The following is a 22810-nucleotide window of genomic DNA, read 5'->3' as shown; positions in this document are numbered from 1 at the left end:
CAGTTAAAACCATGATTTTTAACTGATTCAAATTAAGAGAATATATTATTTATCATCATATTATAAATAATATGCCAATAGATGTTAAACAGGTACATAATAGATATTAAATAGTTTAAAGCATTTTTAACTTGTTTTATTTAGAAAAAGTGACATTGTCACATATAATTTCTTATAATCTTTGAATTTAAAAGATTGTGACGTAACACATGAGTTCACCCCCCCCTCCCCCATGTCACACTTAGTCACAATTCTCAGACCCCCTCCCTCCCCCTAGACGCGTGACGTATTATGTGTACGGCCCCTAAGAAAAAAGTAAATATTTTTGATGAAAATTAGGAAAAAGTCAGGAAAATAAAAAATATGGAATGGAATTTTTGTCAATTTTGTGAAGTGAATAAAACGAGTTTTTTTTTTTGGTTTCTTTTTGACATTAAAAAAATGACAATAACCCACAAAAATGAATTTTCAAAAAAAAAAAACAAATGAATACAGATAATTTGCTAACGAAAAGGAAACTTACGATTATTATAATGTATATTATAGCGGTTGGTGTATAAATAAATTGACACCATGTGTATGAATTAGACGGCTTGGAATCATATCACCACGTTTTTATACTATATCCCTTAAGTGTCATGGTTGCGTCCACCGAGAAGAAAATCGAATAATTGTCTATGGGATAGCACAACGGATGATAATATATAATTATGGCATTCTAATTGACGAGGAATATAAACCTAGTAATAGAGAACTGACTCGACTTTGACGACCCTGGAAGAAAAATTATCCTCGCAATGTTTTAGTGTATTTCTGTAAATTACGACACAAATTATACCCAAAAATTTGATATTTGATGCGATAATGAATCTGATCGTTATAACAACTCTGACCGTTTGAAGGACGGTGACGGAAGGTAATAATTCAGTGGATATTATTAGAGGACCAATCGACATGGTATATAAGATTCCCTCACATTGCGAAATTCTGAAAGTTCGCGGTTCTTGTTTGCTCTAGTTTCGTGACGAATCTATTTCTCTCTGTCCCTCTCTCGCAAGCGAGTTGCGAGGGGCAGCATAGGAGTGTATGCGTGGCATGATACGCGATGATTAGGCACTGAACTCCACGGGCTATTTGTTAGTATAATAAGCCCCGCAGTGTGGCCAACGTAACCACTTGGCCGCACGCCACCCCGTTTTAGCGTAATTGTCCCAGAACGGGATTTACATACATGAAGCGAGGAAAGTGAAAGGGGAGGGGAGCCAATATGAAGGGAGAGACTTTGATACTATACTGCGATATTGAGAGAGAGAGAGAGAGAAAAGGCATTAAGGGGGTGGTTACGATTGAGAAAGAAAGAGAAAGTCAAGAAATGCAAAAGAGTGACAAGGAGAGTAATGAAAGGGAATTGTTAGAAATTGTACGTGATTCCTCTTGGCTCGTGCAATTGTTATGCTAAGAGCAACTCATTCTTTGATTTGATCCCTATCTATTTTGCCCTCCTATATATTGCGACCACCACAAAACTCAACGATTGGCCAGCGCTCGTAAATTCTTCCGGCAATCTCGAGCAGACTAATATGCAAACAGAAAGAGTTATACGTACGTTTATTAATGTCCGAGTATATACCTAACCCTAATGTTATGGAAATGGTACCCGTCATTTTACATTCGTAATGTGAAATTTCATTCTATTTTTATTTATTTTCTAAATTCCCCGTTACTTTCCTAATATTTATCCAAATCTATGCTGAATAAATCATTGCCTCCTACTACCCTGAAAAGTGCCTTTTGGAGATTTTATCGGAATACCGATAATAATATTTTTTTTTTGTTCACTTATTAAATTTTCATATTAAAAATCATTTTTTGTTTTATGGTATAACATTTCGATGTTATACCATAAATTTGCAAAAAATTAAAATTTCACAAAATCCATGCCCTTAATTGTACAGGGTGTTGTATAAGAAACTCATTAAAACAAAAACCATGAAAAAATAATATAATTTGTGAAAGAAGAAGCATTTTTTTGTAAATTTATGGTTTATAGGGGAACATAGTCTAGGTCGGCCACCTTTTTGACTTTTGTTTATAACTTTTTTTTAAAAATGAATTTGGACAATTGAAGTATATGGTTGGAAAGTCCTGTTTAATAGGAACATTTTTTCTGTACAAAGTAAATTGACAGGTTTAAAAATGAAAAAGTTATAAAGATTTAAAAAAAAAAAAATTTGTAGTCCAGGTTGGCCATTACAGTCAAGGTCGGCCATTTTTAAAATTCAAAGGGCATTAATCGTTAAAAAATAAAATAACATGTTTGGAGTTACGGAAAATTGATTCTTTATTGTTTACAGTTTGTAACTTAATGAAATAACAAAATAATAACAATAAACAATATAAAAAAATAAATATAAATAAAAAAAGTTTTGCACTAAAATATTAATAAAATTAAATAAAAATATTAATAAGATGATCAATTATATTATGAGTTATACAGAATTGCAGTTTTTGCAAATGAAGTAGCTCGTCCTCAACTTTGCGCATTTTAAACACATAGTGGCCGACCTTGACAGTAAGTAACATTACCGAATTGTTGTAACCATAAAGAAATACGTTTCGGGATTCGATTTTTTACTTTGTTTTCCTTTCAACCATGAGTCCCACAAATTTTCTGCATACTTGCCTTGACGATTCAATTTGTTTTTTATCTTTTATTAATGGTTTTTCACATTATGCACAAAACTTTTTTTGAGCTTTTTTTGTACCGACGTCACAGAAAACACAATTTTCGATTTTCCGAAAATGTAATTGAACAAAAAGTTAGGTTTCACTAAGACAAGCTTCGACAAAAATGCGCGTAGGTGGCGCTAGTGAACTTGACAAAAAAACGCGAGTGGCCTACCTAGACAGTAGGCCAACCTTGACTACATTCCCCTAATGTTATACCATAAACTTATAAAAAATGCTTCTTCTTTCACAAATTTTATTATTTTTTAATGGTTTTTGTTTTAATGAGTTCCTTACAACCCCCTGTACAATTAAGGGCATGGATTTTGTAAAATTTTAATTTTGTCAAAAGTTATAAAAAAAAATCCAAAAAAAAAATTTTTTAATTTTCGAAAAAATCATGAAATTTTTTTTTCTTGTTCACCTTATTTCTGAATCAAAATAGTGTCAGAAAAAAAATATACCAAATTTTTTCAATTATATTCTGTTATAGTTGAAATTTCGGGTGCGGGTCCCCTTAAATCAAGAAAATCGGTGAACTTGTGTTACCAAATAAATATATTTACGTGAATAAAATAACTATTATATTCACATCGATTAAATGGTATTTGCTCGAAATACTGAAATTATTGGTACAAATACAATTTATTTGATTCGAGTAAATATTTATTTGATAATAGACAAGTAATCCAAAAAAATGCTAACTCATTTTCTAAATCTGAATATATGAAATTTCACTATATTATTATAAGTTAGAGTAGGGTGGGGTGAAAAAGCCACTTTTTTACTTTTTACAGTATAAACTTGAAATTAAATTTTTTTTTCAAATTTCCAATTGTAAGGTGATCACAAGTTTCAGTTTATAAATTTTCCTGACAATTTACTGACATTAAAATTACTTTCCCTGACAAAATTATTTTCACAAGGAAAATATGAGAGTTTACGGAAAATGAGTAAAATTTATGAAATTTAATAATTTCTAAAAATTACAATCGTAACCCTTACTGAATTCAATTATTTTCTCTAATTTTCAACTAAACTTCATCTCTAAATAAATTATTTTAAATAATTTTCCAAAAGTTCTTCGAGAATTAAATATTATTTAAATACCAAAATTCAATTTTTTATAATAATTGTAACTGTCCATGTTTTTTTATTAAGTTTATTAAAGTATACAATTTTTAAGAAATAAAAATAATCAAATATTTAAAGAATTTTAATTATAAATATGACCATGATTTCTCCGAAATTTTAATAAGTCCAAAAAAGTAAATTTTTATTTGCTTTATTCGAAGATAATTAAATTTTTAAAATGTATGATAAAAAATTCTAAGAATTAAGTACCTAAGTTTTTAAAAATATTTTAATGTAATTTTTCGAAAACAATTGAATTTTTTAAAAGAGTTTTTGTATTATTTTAAAAAAACTAATTAATTTTTTGATGAATTCTTAATGAAATATTTTGAACATGATTTTTTTTCCAAAATATTAAAAATAATTCTAAAATTTTATTATTTCTTGTATGTATTTGAATTTTTGGAAATATATAATTGAAAGTACTGAAAATACTAAATTTTAAAATATTAAAAGCTAATTTTCATTTTTAATTTTTTGTTTGAAAATTTTTCATTAAAATTCTTGATAATTCGATTAACTTTGAAAATTTGCAATTAAAGTTCTTTAAAAGTTGATTTTCAAAAATTGTAATAAAATACGTGAAAAAAATTATTTATTTTCAAATAAATTTTAAAAAATTTCAATTATACAAAATCTTTTTAATTGTAAATTTCGAAAATTTAAATAGAAAAATAATTCAAAAATTATATTTGAAATAGATTTGTATAAAATTCTTCACAAAAATTCAATTATTTTCAAAAATAACAAAATTTTTATCAGGAATTCAATAATTTTCAAAAATTATCAACAAATTCTTCGCAAAAATTTCATTATTTTCAAAACTTTTTAATAAAGTTCTTGACAAGAATTCAATTATCTTCTTAAATAACAAAATTCTTAGTAGGTATTCAATTATTTAAAAAAATTTTTACAAAATTCTTTGAAGAAATTCAATTATTCTTAAAAATTATAATACAATTTTTGTCAAGAATTCAATTATCGTTATAAATATCAAAATTCTTCGCAGAAATGCAATTTTTTTCAAAAACAAAAATTTTTAACATGATTCAATTATTTTTAAACACTTCATAAACTTCTTCGTAGAAATTCAATTATTTTCTAAACTTTTCATAATTTTCTTCGCAGATATTCAATTATTATTATTGAAAAATGTAATACAATATTCTTGGCAAGAATTCAATTATCATTATAAATAACAAAATTCTTTGGATAAATTCAATTATTTTCAAAAATAACAAAATTTTTATCAGGAATCCAATTATTTTCAACACTTTCAAATAATAAGTTCTTGGAAGGAATTCAATTATCTTTCATTAATAACAGAATTCTTCCCAAAAATATGCAATTCTTTTAAAAACTATTAACATTTTTAGCAGGAATTTACTTATTTTAAAAATTTTTCATAAAATTCTTCACAATATTAAAAGCATTATAGCTTGAATTTTTAGCAATTATTGAATTTTAAACAGGCTTGCAAATTAAATTTTTTTGAAAATTTGAATATTTCATACTTTTAACTATTTCGTACTTTTAACTAACAATATGCTGTAGAATAAATTAATTGTTTTTTTTAAAAAAGTTTAATTGATTTTTTTTAAAGTTATTTAAATTTTTATATTATTTTCTATAATTTAATTGAAGAATTTCCGAATAATCAAAATTTCTTGTATAAAATTGTATTGTAAAGAATTGGATTTAAAAATTCTCAAAAAGAATTTTTTCGAAAATTATTAAAAATAATTGATTTAGAGAAGAATTTTATTAAAAAATTGTAGAAAATAATAATTGAATTGAAATGATGAAAATAATTTTGAAGAAGCTACAGTAACAATATTTTTATAATGTAAAATAATGATTTTATCACACGATCGTCTTTAATTATTATAAAAAATTTAATTTATACTTAGTTTTGAGTATAAAATGTTCTCTTATTTGATTCGGACTGGTTATATTTTTGTCTGTAATTTTTAATCGATGTTTTAATTTTTGGTCCGTAGAGTCCGTATTTTTGAATACTTTTACTGGTTCAAGCCCTAATACAGAAAATTAGGCTAATTAACAAGATCATATTATAATATCAACAGTACAAATAAATTTCCTTTCGCTATATTATTAAAATTATATATTCGTCTATATAAATACATGATAACTGTGTAACGGCGCTATTAAACAGAGAAGGGGTTAAGAGAGACAAGGAGGGGGAGAGGGGATTTTGCAAATGTGGGACAGTGAATGCTCGTTCGGCGGGTCGCCCTTTTGTGACGCCAAGGGTTGTAAAATCGTTCATGAATTTTAAACAGGCCGCGCTCACTCTCTGAATTGTCAGCGGCGAGCGCGATCATTTCTCATTTTTCCGTCGACGTGCATATAAGAGCGAAAAAGTATGTGAATATAACGAAGAAGGAAAGAAATAGTTGCGGTGAAAAAAAAAGAGTGCAGGACTCCTTATAACCGCCCGTGCGATTTTATGATGAGTAATGTTTTTTAATACCCCTTTCGCCTCCCCATTTGACAGTCATCTCGACGAGTGCAACCACTCTAAAACACCCTTAATTGCCGTGTTCGTTTTCTTTTTCTATTGTCGAGCAATTGATTTATGACATAGTTTTTTTTAGGGTATAGTCATATCAGAATGAGAAGAATGGACAGATTAATTCAGAAATATTCTTTGCATACTTTATGTATGCAATTTATGTATTTCCTTGTTAAAGAGCAGGAGCGTTTTTAGAAAGTAGGAAATAACAAATAATCTTAAAATAATGTTTCAGTTACGCGGACTTTGAGGAAAATTATCAGGTGGACTTTAATGGAGGAGTGCAACATTTTTCGAATTGTAGGGAATGGTTTCTGTTTCTTTTTTTTTTTTTGATGTTGTGACGGTATAAATACAGCCCTCAATGGAAATGGGAAAAATACCTAAAAATTAAATATAAAGTAAAGCATGGGGTTAGGGGAACTTAATGTATTTATAATGGTGGTAGGTCTGACTCTGCGGTTATGAGAGTTCGTGTGACACTTAATGTATGTCGGTTGTATAATAACAATAAGAACCAAAAGGGAGAGACTTATTTTTGTGTTATTATTTGCCTCACTGCACAAGGGACATCACATGTTACACACCACAATGAAAATTTAAAATAACGAACTTATCAAATCTCATCACTTCCAATATTTTATTGTAAAATTGTTGTGGAATTCAAAAATTAGGTTTTGAATGTTTTAATAATAAAAACAAGCATCATTATCTATTAGTAGCAATGGACAAGTATTATCAAAATGTCTCCTAGTAGGGATAAGGTAATTGTTGTGGCATGTGTACTCACACTCGTTATCATATCTTGCCAATTAGCCTCGTTCTTTTTTTCTTTCTATTAGGAGAGATTCGTGCGACCTCTTCAGGAAAAAAACCGTAAAAATTACACTTGACGTGACTGTTGCCACTTTTGCATTTGGAACATTGGGGCGGTGACCATTACTGATTCCTTCTTTTTTTATAAGCAATTGCGTATATCAGGAAGAATTTTATATACTTGGGGACTTGAGACAGTTATAATGCAGTTAGATGTGCAACAGCGTGGGAAGAAGCACCTTCTTCCGCTTAGAAAAGCCGGAATGAGCATTCTCACGGTTAATAATATCATAATATTCTTCCCAAAACATTTTCTCCTAACGATCTCAATGACGAATGTCAAATTCTTTTTTTTCCTCTTCCGGCGAATGCAATAACTATTCAATACATGCAATGAAATTTTCTTTTTTTTTTTTTGCAAAAATAATCTGTTTGGGAAAAATGTTCAAATGTTTTTTTTCGAAAAAAAGGGAATCAATTCGTTATGGTTGTTGCTCGCCCACGATTATTTATAATCACGAAAGGCAAAAAAAGAGGAACAGAAGCGGCAGAATAAGATGTAATTACCATCATCAACGAATGGCTAAACTCTTCGCTCTTTGCCGATGTATATGTCTTTACACAAATGATTGATTACATTTGCGTTTTGTGATAAGTGCCTCACGCAAGTACGTATTTATTCATAATAAAAAAATACGCCGCGGATTACGCGACTTTTACCAAAGGCACTCTCGGGGGATAATCACGTAAAGGGTATAACGTCGTTAACGAGGAAATGGTACAGAATGAGTAGGCAGATGTAAGATAATACTTTGAGTAATGTTGCACACTTACGACCAATTCGACTTTCATTTTTTTCTTGCTAATAAAACTAGGAAGATTTTTAGCATGCGAAATTCTTATGGTGATAGAAATAAGAAAATTAGTTTCTTATAAAAAAATCACTCACTAAACTACGAAGTATAGCTAAACTTGACACGTAATTTATACAGCATTGAAACAAAACTTATTTTCAAACTTTGTCATGTAAGGTTATTGTAATGCTTAATTATTAATTTTTCCGTTTTCGCCATAGGTTTCAAAGGAAGGTTGACGCAAAATTGCGCACGTTAACTTATGATGAAATGCTGCTTTGTTAATACTTATGGCTTATTGCAATCTTGGAAAATTGCACGCAGAGTTTTTAATGTTGGTATATTGACATGAGCAGATAAAATAATTATAAATGGAAGGACGAAACAAGTTAAAAAAAGGTGCATAATCTCCCATTAATTATTTTTTCTCACCATACATATTGCGCTTGATGGAGATATCAAAATTAAACGGAAGTACTTTTATGCACTCTTGTGGAAACTCTAATCTTAATTACTCTTTATATTTAACTTATGGAACATTTACTTTGTTGTTAATCTTGATTTCTCGAATTTATAACTTACACGCTCCCTGAATTTATTATAGCGCAATTTAATAAATTATATTTTATACACATATATATACATATAATATCCCTCTTTTTAAGAAAAAGTATTGCCACCTTCTTTAATTCAAGAATTAAAACAACGTAAATAAACGCAACATACTGCAGTGTAGAATAATAAAATTTATATATAATATAGTTTGGAAGAAATAAGTTTTTAGGTTGCAACTCAAGAGCAAAACGTATAACCTTGAAATTCAGGTTATTAGTTGAGGTTCAAGATCTAACATAATTTGAAAAATTAGAGCACAGTCAAAAAGAAATAGTAATCTTGTGGTTCAGGTCAATAAATAAATGCGTCAATCGGCGAACCTTAAAATATTTACAGTAGCGCACAGAGGTCCAGATTGACGAAAACATGGCCGAAAGTCGAAAAAGTGAACAAATTTTTATAACATTCGTTTGTCATTGGTTTTTGGGGTCGCTGAATCCAAATCTGATGTTAAAATTCAAAAATTAAATATGAGCTGAATATGTTTTCGTTTCATCAACAGCGGTTGAGTTTATATTTCCAGTGAATGATTATTAAGATATTTAAAAACGAAACAGTTGGCAATGAGACATAAAAAAATCTCCGACTCACAAAACAGTTGTTAAAATTTATAATGGAATAAGTAAATTAAAATCTATAACTAGATTTGTTTTTTTGAAACTAGATTATTTTACCGCATCTTGAAGCGTGAGTCTGATAAGAGGCGGAGTCCGGAAGCAGATGTATAATGGCGCAAAGATGCGTCATTCTTATTTCGTACTTTCAGCGAAGAGAGTGATCCAGAACGACTTTGATCTTCTTGTATGACTTTGTATTTGTAGTAAAAGGTTCAGCCTTGCAATCACGTAGTCTGCTATATGTGTACAATATATATTAGCGGCACGTTCTTTTGTACCATCCGTGACGAATTTCTAAATGGAAATTGCGGCGATCAACAAAGCCATGTTGTTTACATGGTTAAACGCCTAGATTGTCCGCTCAACTGATTTTCAATACTAAATACCAATCGAGAAGAAGCCACACTCGCCTTTTTTTCACTTTGCAATCTAATCTTTCATGCTCCCATTTTGATCGCGCAGTTCTTATAATCGCAGATTCTATAATATACGCATCAAAATTAATTCTGATAGAAAGAAATCACATCTTTCAGTATCGGAAGAAGAATAAAAGTTCTTTCGATATTTGCAAAAATCGAAAATTTTTGTATTTACACCTTGGAAATCCGTTTAAAAGCGATCCTTAGAGATTCCATCGGATTTAACTGATAGAATTTGTTATGAAATTTCTGATCCTTTGGAATCAGAATTGCATCGAAATTGCAAATGAAATAAATTTGATAATATTTTTCCGAGTGCGAATTGATAATTTGATTTCGACCATTTTTCCCTATAGACTTGAAGGAGAAGATCGTTTGTGTATGTATAATAATCAGCCATGAAGAAAAGACTCTCGGGATAAAACAACGAATGCTAGCCGAGGCGTCAAATCATAATTTTCTTCGGTTGGTGAACACTAAATTTTTTTCGATGCTTTGTTAAACACTTTTGAGTTTAAACAATTCTGAGCTAATTAGGAAATATCAAGAAGGGGGATAAAGAAACAGATCATATATTAGGCGCCTTAACATGACTCTGTAAAATATCAAAGATAAAGGAAGCCGAAGGAAAAAAAAATCAGACATCAATAAAAAAAAGGACTAATTATGTTTATACTATAGGTATATGAATCAACCATTTTCGGTATAATTATATCCTTTTTCTAAAATATATTCTTATTCATAATTGTCTATGAGAAACTTTTTTTTTATTTCACAAAATGATATTTATCTATAGAGTTCGTGATATAAATGTTCAGGATTTATTAAAACGAAGCAATACATTGTCTAGGTGATTTGTGTCAATTAGCCGCGCGTAGTTCATGACAAAGCAATTTTTTATTTTCGGTTCCAATATAACAAGTGCTCGTTAATAATATACAGAAAGGGATAAAATAAATGTATACGGGAATAAAAAATTATCAATTGTTTCCATTATTACTATAACAGAGATACTTTTTTTTCACAATAATATATAGTTACCCTTTTTTTCAAGGATATAAATTAAACGAATTATTTCTCATTTGAGCGAACAATCGATAATGTTCTGGTATTTTTCATTATCTACTGTGTTTTTAAATGACTGAAATTTTTTTTCATTAATCGAAAACCTATGATGATGATGATGATGGGAATCCGTGACCATCCGTTAAATCGGTAACAAAAATATCACGAAGAATAACAAAGAAACTTTATCAACGAAAAGTTGTTTTTTGTTTCTACGGCGGCGGGATGTTGATTAATTAGGGTTGGCAAGGCGCGCGAGGTGACTTTCAGGAATATGCACCTAAATGCGAAGACCTGGTGCAAAACCAGAGAAAATTAGTGACGCTTTAACTGACAGAATCCCTTAAGTGCTCGCTTAAGTTTTGTTACCTTAAAAACTTTTTTTTCTTTTTTGGGTGACTGGGCGCATTTTCATTGTGGGCGCCAGGGGCCACACCTTCAGGGGCGCCACTCTGACGGATTTATATCTTTTCTCTCGCGACCTACGACAGCTAAAATACACAGGAAGTGTCTTCACAAATTGGTTTAAAGCTTCAATTTCTTGTATCTTGATTATTTCTGCAACACACTCTATTCTGTATCTGATTTTTGGGTTAGCAATTTATGTCGCAGATAAAGTGCATAAAAGGAATTAGTCTTTTCTTCTTTTCTATAACAAAATATTGTACATGACAGAAAAATGCTTATTAGGCTTCGCACTTATCTATTAAAACCTACCTACTCTTTATGTTATTACATATATGTATTTTTCCAAGTGTTAAGAATTGTTTAAAGATTTAAAAATTTGAAAAATTATTTAAAGTTGAATTAAATGGTTTATAATTATAAACCATTTAATTCAACTTTAAATAATTTTTTATGATGGTACGCATTAAGATATTGAGGATATACTCCAGTTGTATATCCTTAGGATGAAATGAATGATCCTAGTCGCAATTACTTATATAGGACCCGAAATTTGATATTATCTTATGTATAATAAGATACAATATAATATGTATTATTTTATATAAAAGAGGAAAAAATTACCTTCTGTTTTGATACCACGTCTTGACTTGTGTATCCGTGAGTTGTAATTTCGCCGCCAATTCCATTCTGTCCTGAACGCTAAGGTACTTCTGTCTCTCAAAACTCTTCTCCAGTGTTTGCAGTTGATGATCCGTAAATGCTGTTCGCGCTTTTCTTTGCTTCTTACTTTGCGCCGAACTCAACGAATTTGAAGATGGTCCCTTTGGATCGTCCTCTTTACCACCTGAAAATCACAAAAAGAATTTACAATTACTTATCGTCATCTCCGCAATTTGAATAATCGCAAAAATATCTTCATATGTAGGTTATGAATTCTAATCGTCATTATATTAATGTCGCGAATAAAGTTCTGAAGCTGAGTATATATACTCAACTTCAGAACTTATACGAGAATCTTTAGCAAAACATACTCTTAAATTTGCGACCAACTTTCCTGAGAATAGAAATGTATAATAAGGAAGAAGATAGAATCTGTATATATAGAACAAAAGAAAGAGAAATATGGGGTTGAGTTCCTATTGTTTTGACTTCGAATCGATGTGGTGGTTTATATATGACGATCAGTTGTCGACACATTTGCCGCTGTGTGTGATCCTTTTGTTCTCGCAGCGGTTTCGCGCACCCGAGACGCGATTGGCTGTTGCATGATTGGACCACGCAGTCGCTATGAGACACCGCAAATTATCCCCGCGCAAAAGCTATATTTCGCGGGGTGGGAATTCCCGAGGAGACCGATTACACCCGTATTGCACTTGTGTTAGTGTGAAACGCCTGTCTTTAAATACATACATATATATATATACGCACTGCAACTCGTTTTGCCTTCCTTCCGGTTCTTTTGATAAATACTTTTCAATTTTTTCTTAAATTTCTTCTTCTTTTAGAATGATCATCAGATGTTAAGCATCTACACTTACTATTTTATGACTTTTCAAATACCGGTTTTTTTATTATAGTTTTATTTAGACGGAAAGTTTGTGAAATTTTTCGAATAAGAAAATAAAGAAAATATTTGGAAATTTTTCGATAATTTCTTAGAAATTTTTGTCAAAAGGTCCTTTTAATGTCAGTTGCTCTGCAGCATTTGCAAGATAAGATAAATCCGCACGTGAAAGTTTTTTCGTTTTTACAGTGTTCTTAATAAAAATGTACGGCCTTTAATTCAAAGTAAATATATGTGTGATGTTATATTTTATAAATAGTGAACATGGTGAATTTTATAATTAATTGATTAATAAATTGTTTTTCATAACTGTTTATTATTGTTTGTGAAAAAATATTTTGTAAAATAGTTTTGTACTAAAACATATATCTTATGAAATAAAAAGAATCTCTATAATGTGCAATTATTGTTTAAAATTTTATTAACGAATTTTTTTTAAATTGCGGATGAAATTGATATTTTTATCAATTTTTTTACACATATATAACTTTGGCCAAAAGTACAAAAACTTGTGTAATTTTACCTAAAAATTCTTGGGTATTTTTTCCAAAACCTTTATAAAAGATGCCAAAATAAGTTTGTATTTTTACCCAAGAAATTTGAGGTATTTCTTCCAAAATGTTTGGGTAAAATCACTAAAAATCTTGTGCATTTTTAACCTAAAACTTTATCCACAAATTCTTGGTGTAAATTACTTCCAAAACATTTTTGGTAAAATTACCCCAAATATTTTTTACAGTGTAGGATTACTAGATTTAAGCATTTTAAGTCACTAAGATTTCTATAGTTTTTTCTTTAAAAATTCCTTTCTTATTATATTGATAGAAATTCTTTTGAATTATTTCTGGTATATTTCCTTAAAAACTCAATACAAATTAATTTTCAAAATTCTACGAAGCCTCCAACATTAAATTAGATAAAAAGCTTTTACAAAATATCGTCTTATTTTACAAAAATTAAAAAAGGCGAATCCAATATGGCGACAAGAATTTGAAAAGTTATTTACAATTTTTGTCAAACTCACCATATATATACAGTAAGGGTTTTTTGGATCACTGATTTCAAATCTGATGTCGACTTTCAAAATTTAAAATGGCGCATTCAATAAGGTGGACGGAAAAATTAAAAATAAATCAGAATTGCTTTTAAGATCATTGATTACGAATTTGACGTAACTAGAATCAGATTTTTATTGTATTATAATTGATTTTTTAATGTCAAAATTAAAAAATTACACAGATTTCTTGTTAATTAAGGCTGAAGTTTAAAAAAAATTGGATTTGCTGTTTTGAATTTCTCAAAAATAAAATTGTCTAAATTTTATTTAATTATTTATTTTTTAATAATTTTTGAATGTTTCAACTTTCCAATTTCTATCACACTACTGTATTCTTTAAGGTTTAAATCTTAATTAACAAAAAATCTGTCTATTTCTTTTTTATTTTGCCATTTCCTAATATACTTTATGTTCATGATGTCATAAGCTGCTAAATTGCAAATTCTCAAGAAAATTTAAAAATATTACCCCCCAAAAAAACCCTGCTGTATGTTGAGTTTGAAAAAAATTATAAGCTTTTAAAATTCTGGTCGCCATATTGAATCCGCCATTTTATTAATTTTGTAAAATTTATGTATATACCTACGAAAGCTATTTAATTGATTCAATAGGTTAAAAATTTGTTTAGTCTTATTAAAAAGGACTAATTAAATTTAAGTATTTTGTTGCTATGGATTTCCAAAATTAAATAAGATTTACACCAGAATTTATATATAGATACTTCAGCTGTAGGTTATTTTGAGGTTATATTTGATGGTTAATCCATTAACCTATTTGTTTTGTTATTCATTCTTTATGTAATGAAGAGTAATAACAGTTTAAACACTGAGAGAAATGGATGGTAATAATAGCTAGATTTTGATGAATTAAAAAGTAGATGTTAGCCGGTACCATCATTATGTTACTAAGTACCATCAAAGATGTTATAAAAATATGGTTATGTTACCCACTAAATCTAAGATTCCGTACAATCTTATTGTACCGGATGCAATCTAGACAATGTTTAATAATAAAAAATATAAATTTACTGCTTGCTGTATTATTTGGCTGTTATTGTTGAGAATCGGTTACATATTTGTTTACAGTGTTTAAATTATTATTTCCAGATTGTTAGCCATGGCAAACAACCAGAAAGTAAACACCTGTTTAAATGCTAATAAGTATATTTCTTTTTTCATCACTTTGATAAATCGATTTAGGATGCATCACGCAATCAACTTTTCAAATATACATGTAAAGAAAAAGTGTCGCTTTAAAAATAAGCGAAGGTGATGTTTTCCCCCCATGAGATTTCAATTTTATCCTTTCTGTCCATAAAAGTATATATCTAAAGGCCCGTTGTCGCAAGCTCATCGATTGGAACCGCCGGGTCGGGGGCGGTGTGTGGGACGAAGAGGGTGGAGCAGGAGGAGGGGGAGGCGAAAGAGTGGAAGGGGTACGATAGAGGAAGTTGCCTAGAGGAGAAAGCTCCCGGATTGAGTTAACCCGGCCAAAAGCGTGGCTCTTAGCCCCCGTTTGATCGGCCAGATTCGCTTGAACGGTCTGGCTCATTGAGAGAGAAAGAGAGAGAAACAGAGAAGCCGCCATCTTGAAACATGGCCGCCCCAACGATATCCCACAGGAACTACGTGGAATTTACCAAGAGGAACTAAAGAAAAAGAGAGAGGAACGTTTGGGGGCTTACGTGGAGGTTGGAAAACTAAATTTACTATGTGATACACTTAGAGGAATCCCGCTGACGGAGTTTCTTCTTTTTGAGACACTTTCAAGACGTTAGGCAGAACTTTTTCCTTTCGAGAATTTTTTAACCGACCCTGGAAAAGTAACTTGAGAGACTCCTATCACAACCCCCCTTGTACACCTCACCTCACATCAATTCTTACTATTCCTTTTACGTTCCAAAAGTCTCTTTTTTTTCTTCATGTTTTGCGCTTTTTCTCCTGGGATTTATAGAAAATTGAAATTCATGCAAGAATATGATTCTATAACCTGAAATATACCAAGTGTTTTTATATGTGACCGCACGTCTGAGAAAAGGGAATGACCAAAAAAATAAAGTTTTAGATTTAGACGCTTTTTACACTTTAAGGTTCTTAAAATGAAAGACATATACCGCGTGTGAGAAAAGGGTCCCTTTTCTCACACGCGGTCACATATAACTGTTAAAGTTTAGTGAAGGAAAACTGATGATTGGTTATATTTTCTCGCCAAAAAAAAGTGCGGGAAATTTAAAAGTTAATTATTCATTAATGAGAATACAGTGGATTTTATTTAATTTCGCACTTTAAACATTGAATTTTAATATTCAGTGACTGATGCGAATTACAGAAAAGCCGGCGGATGCAGATAAAACGCAGCAGAGAAAATCGTTCCACACCGCGCGCGGTATTCGCGTGTTCATGTGCGCATATATAGACAATGTAAAGCCGCACATAAAAGCCTGATTAACAGGATGTTTATCAAGCAATTATGTCCCGGTGCAATTAGTGCCAGCATGGTCGTTCGCGAGAGCTTGTCGTCAAAATGTCCTCCCCCGCGGATAATGCGTATATTATATATATACCGTGCGCACGTTACAGCGGATGTAACTTTACAAGAGTGGTAGCGGACGGTAATGCCGCGCACTGTAAAAATGTTAGTATAACGTATAGAGAGGGAATATTCCCCCCCTTGTCCCCACCCTTAGATCGTAAAATGAAAATATAAAACTTTCGCAAAGCGTTGCTTTGCTTTTATGACCGACCAAGATGAAACCGTGGAATTTCCCTTTATCATCTCATGTCTCTTTTCTCCCCTCCCATCCCCTCTTTCTCTCTCTCTCTCTTCTATTCTCCCATTGTGACTATACAGACAATTTTATTTGCTTATTGCTTTATTCTTCCATACGTGCCATGAATTTTCACATGTATATACAAGGTGCGGGGTGAAAAAAAATAAATATTTTGTTACTCGCACTTTATCTTCAATAACTGGAGTATTTTAGTGTAGCATTTGTTTTCGCAGTTAATATTTTTCTGTCCGCACAAGATTTTTATCGGTGGTATTTCGAGGCTAGCGCCACCAGTGGATTTTTAATGGTAGTTTTTACAATTTTAGCTAGACCGAAAACGGTATATTTTGGGGGATAAACGGAAATGGAGAATAAAATCAGTGCCAATCTGAAGAAGCATTTTTCGATGAATAATAATAGACTTCTTAACTTTAATTTCTTCTTCTCTTTTGAACTTTAAATAAAAATTATATAATAATTCATATAAATCAGATAAACATATATTTCTAACCTAAGCTTGCAAAAGAGTAAATATTTGCTCCGATAGAGGCGCTAATATCAGTTATTCCGTTTAGCGGACTGCACTCTACAGTTCCTACAAAAGTTAATTTTAATTACAATATTACGAAAAATACATAATTTTTTCAAAATTTAAATCTATAGACTAAATGCTTTAGAATCACAGTAAATCGTGAGGTATTAAAAAGTGTTGCAGATTAAATTAACACCAAAAAAGATTAAAATAATCAATTTTGGTGTTATTTTTTACAATGAATGAAATTTTAGTTCATTAAATTTTTTTATAACTTATAAAACATGAAGATATCGATAACTCAGAGTCTTCGACTCGGAGTAATCGATTTCTTTATATTTTATAATAATTCAAGATGACCAAGTAATAAAATCATTATTTTATATTATAAGAATATTATACTTCTTCAGAATTATTTTCATTATTTCAATTCAATTATTATTATTTTCAAAAATTTTTAACTACAATTTTACTTTATATCAATTATTTTTAATAATTTTCGAAAAATTTTTTTGTCAATTTTCAAATCCATTTGTTTACCTACAATATTCAATTTCACGAAATTTTCAATTATTCCTAAATTCTTTAATTAAATGCATATTTAAAAATAAAAGCTTCAAATAATATTTAAAAAAAATTAATTTCAAAATTCAATTATTTCTAAAAATTCACCCTATATTGCTTTTAATATTCAATTATAATCTAAAATTTTTACTGAAATTCATTTTTATGAAATGAAAATCAATTTTTATTAGAAAATTCCACGAGAATTTATTGAATAATTGAATGTTTCTCAAAATTGAATTCTCATAAAAAATTTTACCAGTACAAATTTTTAAATAATTGAATTCTTTTGTTTCGAATTTTATTAAAACTTGCATGAAACGCTGCGATGAGTTTTATTATTAGTAAAAATAATTGAATCCTTAAGAAGAATTTTATTACTGCTCTTGAAAATAATTGAATTTCTGCAATAATTTGTAACTAATCTAAAATTAAATTTTTTCCTAGTGTTTTTAACTAAAATTCTTTAATAAATCCATTATTTTTCATAATTTTTAAAAAAGTTCTTTGAGAATTTTCAAATTTATTCGTTTACAATTCAATTTTACGAAATTTCAATTATTCGGAAATTCTGCAATAAAATATATACATATATTGAAAAATAAGAATTTGAAATAATTTCAATAAAAATCTTATTAAACTTTAAAAAAGAATTAATTCTACAGAATTGTTTGTCAAAAATATGAAAAATTCAGAATTTCAATGATTTTAATTTGAAATTTTTTCAAAATTTAATTATTTCTAAAAATACGCACGTTATAATGCTTTTAATATTTAATTATAATCTAAAATTTTAACTGAAATTCATTTTTAAAATTATTTTTATTAGTAAATTCTACGAGAATTTAATTATTTAAATATAAAAATAAATAATTTATTAATTTAATGTTTCTTGAAATTAAATTCTGATAAAAAATGTCATCAACAAATTTTTTAAATCATTAAATTCTTTGGACGAATTTCAAAAAAATTTTTAAGAATAATGACATTTTTCGAGAAATTCGATTAAAATTGCATTAAAAATAATTGAAATTATGCAATGAGTTTTATTATTTATGAAAATAATTGAATTCCTGAAAGAATTTTATTATTTATAAAATTAATTGAATCCCTGTAAAAAAGTTATTATTTATGCAAATAATTGAATTATTGTGAAGAAATTTAAAAAAAATTAATAAATAATTGAATTCCTGTAAAAATTTTATTATTTATGAAAATAATTGAATGTTTGCGTAGAATTTTATTCAAATTTTTTTAAATAATGGAATTCTTTTGGAAAATTATGTTGAAATAGTAGATATTGAAAATCATTGAAGTTTAGAAAACTTTTGAAAATAATTGAAATTTTGACAAGAATTTGATTAAAATTTTGTAAAATAATTGAATATCAGAGAAGAATTTTATTATTTATAAAGAGAATTGAAATTTTGACGAGAATTTTTTTAAATTTTTGAACACAATTGAATTTAGTAACTATGTTACTAAGTTAGTTAGTAAGTTAGTAACTAACTTACTATTCTTAGAAAGAAGAATTCTCTATTCTTCTAGAGAAGCTAAGTTCGTGGAATTTTTACAAATTGTTGACTTTGGTGTTTTATTTAAAGTAAAATTTCATTTATAGTTAAAAATAACACCAAAGTAGATAATTTTAAGCCTTTCTGGTGTTAATTTAATCCTAGAGGGATTAAACTGTTGCTGATTATTTTAATCCATTATGGTGTTATTTTAACACCTCACGTTTTACTGTGTATATATATAACACATTTCTTTTAAATTTTAACTTTCTTTTTTCTAGATTAATTGCGGATTAGATTCGAAATTCCAGATGTAATCGGAAATAAGACAGAAAATAATCTTGGAATTCCGATTAAATTTTTCATTTTTGTGATTGAATTTTTAAAAAATTTTTTGAAATTATAAATAATGTCAGTGCATTAATAAATAATTGAGAGAAGAATTTAATTTGGAAGTGATGGTGAAATTAATACACACACATATGTATATGTGTATCTAAAAATGCTGACTGCAACCTAGGGGTGAGAATGTCATGTTTCAAGTGGGTTCAGAATGAAATGTTGGACCATAACATTATCCTCGGTGTTTCCCCCTCCCCTTTTCTCTAGAGGTGAAGACATGGTAACACAATACGCAAAGGGTCAGATTGTACCCCACACTCTGTACTACTGGGGTTGTTGCCATTGCACACAATACATAAACGAGACTGTTAGACGTCACAAAAGAAACTTCTGAATTACCAACACAACGAACACTAAAAATTTAAATCCCATTTATCATTATAATTTCAAAATTCCTATTGTTAACTTTCAATTTTTTTCATGCACTATCGAAAATTTAACATTTATAAATTAAATAAAAATAAAAAAACAAAATAAGTAAAAATAGAAATAATAAAACAATAAAATAATTATAAAAATGAAAATAATAGAACAATAAAATAAAAATATTTTCTAAATTAAATAATTAATTCAAAAACTTATTCTTTATGACTTTTTTCGACTATTTTCAAATAATGCAACTTTTATCGACTTAGGTATATTAAAAAATTGCGACTTTCAATTGCGACTTTCAGTGTAAATTCAATAAAAATGGAAATCCATGAAAATAGGTTTTAAAAATAATATTAAAATAGTTCTGAAAAAAGTAATTCTCTGAATTATTTCGTTCTAATTTTTTAAAATTCAATTATTTTTAATATTTTCAATATTTCCGAAAATTCAAATACATACACAAAATAATAACATTAAAATTATTTAGAATTATTTTTAACATTTTTTGGAGCAAATAATCATATTCAAAATTTTTAATTAAAAATCTTCAAAAAAAAATTTTTTTTTTTAAATTATACAAAATTTTTAAAATTATTTTCGAAGAATTACATTACAATATTTATAAAAAACTAATTCTTAGAATTGTTTTATCATAATTTTTTAAGATTCAATTACCTTCGAACAAAGTAAATTAAAATTTTTCCAAAATTTATTATTTTAGAATTTTTAAGAAATTATTTATAACTAAAATTCTTCAAAAATTTGATTATTTTTTTATATTTTTTAAAAACTCAATTATTTTTCAAGAATTTTACTAAATTTAAATTATTTTTTAAAAGATTTTACAAAATTTTAATTTTTTGGACATTTTTTATTATTGTATGTATAATGTAATTGTAAAACTATTATTTTTCAAAATTTATTTAGAAATATTTTAAAAAATATACTTAATTGTATAAATTTCTTTATTAAAATTTTTGAAAATATTCTACCATCTTTTAAAAGAAAAATGGACGGTTTAAATTATTATAAAAAATTGAATTTTTGTATTTAAATAATTGAATTCTTGAAGAACTTTCGGACAATTATTAAAAATGAATTTAAATAATTGATTTAGAGATGAAGTTTGGTTAAAAATTTTATAAAATAATTGAATTTTTGGAAAGGTTATAGTTTTTAATTTTAGAAATTATTAAATATCAGAAATTGAAATTAAAAAAATTTTTACTAATATATTAGTAAAATTTACTAATTAAAAAGCAAAAAGTCAATCACGAATTTAAATTAGTAGACATTTCTACTGATTCCAAATTTAGAGAGTATTTTTAGTTATTTATAAAATTGATAAATTATACAATATTTGTAAAATCTAAAATAAAATTTTTTTAATTGACAAAAAATGAAATATATTGAGCTAAGACACGGTATAACTTTTCTTAACTCTATTGTTTCTGCACGACAGCTTTTAACAATTTTAGATTATAATTCAATTATTGTCAAAGAGCTTGTCTACCTTGACACAATTGCATGATTCTATTCTAAATTGCGATTCTCTTCTGTGAAATTAAAACTAACACGTAGAAAACACACGCAATGGAATTTTTTTATGAATACTCTCAATCAAATATTTAACTTTAGACGGAAAAATAAAATTACACTTGTAATAATTATATACATCACGCATTTAATTTTTTATAAAAAAACATTATTTACGGCACAACTATTGTCTGCTTTGAAAAAGGGATAATAAATATTACTAACAATAATAAATATATTATTGATATTAATATTTATTGTAAATTTATTGTAAATTAATTTTTCTGTGACTAATTAATACTATTAATTAATTATTATTATAAGTTTAATTTTTGTATTATAATTATTATAAAGTATAATAAAATTTTTTAATAATTCGAAACAAATAATTTTCCACTCGCCAGTATAGATATATTATAAATTATAAATACCGGATGAAAATATTTCAAGCGAAAAATAAATATTTTATCACTGCTTCGATAAGAATAATCGAAATGATTAATTTAATTTTGTATTATTTAAATGAGGTATTTTAAATGATTAAGACACGAGTGCGTGAGCAAATAATATAATCATTTTTTTTCTTTTCGATATGCTTTTAGCAAATTTTGTATATAAAGTATTTTACACGTAAAATTGCATACATTTCAATGATTACAAATATATGCATTTAGTATACGTATACGTCTCAAATTATTTTGTGTCGTGATTTTTTCATGCAGTGTCAGCACGTAAACCGGGAACAAGATGCGTGCTCGTGCGTGCGAATGGCATGAAATTAAAGAAATCATTAAAAAAAAAGAAAATGTCAAACATCGGTATTTTAAGTGTAATCAAACATGGTTTTTATTAATACTAAGAAAAATTTAATAAGAACATTTTGTATATCTGTAAATATTTATTAAAAATATTTCTGTTTTATCGAACAAACTTGATCGCATATTTATACGCATTTAAGTAAACATTAATGTTGTAATGATAAAATAAAGAAAAAAATAATTCGAGGAATGGAATTTTAAAATAAAAGTTTTTTTTGCCTCATGCCGTTTTGATAAACAAACAATAAATACAAATGTATATTTGTACATATGTGAAAATCATAACAAATTAAAAAAATCGTTCAATAATTACGGAAGTTTTTGTTCTTTTAATCGATAATATACTTAAATTTATTCTTTGTTTGCTTTTGTGCGACTTAAATCGTAAAAAATTTATTAAACACTTTTGTTTTTATGGTAAATATTGTTTTCATGAATATAAATTTAATTTTCAAGACTCGTTTTGTTCGCCTTTTCGACTATCTTATCA

The 22810-nt window shown here is 27.9% G+C and overlaps 1 protein-coding gene across 1 annotated transcript in view; it reads right to left on the bottom strand.

Annotated features, from left to right (window-relative positions):
- LOC122503375 (homeobox protein B-H1) overlaps window positions 1-22810 on the bottom strand; it is a 45198-nt gene that overhangs the window by 5350 nt on the left and 17038 nt on the right. Inside the window, exon 2 of the mRNA XM_043613882.1 lies at window positions 11813-12035. Coding sequence (XP_043469817.1) covers window positions 11813-12035 — 223 coding nt within the window. The remainder of the gene's footprint in view (window positions 1-11812; window positions 12036-22810) is intronic.

Source organism: Leptopilina heterotoma, unplaced genomic scaffold (genome assembly GCF_015476425.1).
Source record: "Leptopilina heterotoma isolate Lh14 unplaced genomic scaffold, ASM1547642v1 Lhet_26, whole genome shotgun sequence".
In the NCBI taxonomy this organism is placed as follows: Eukaryota; Metazoa; Arthropoda; class Insecta; order Hymenoptera; family Figitidae; genus Leptopilina; species Leptopilina heterotoma.
This window is presented reverse-complemented; position numbering and strand designations above follow the sequence as displayed.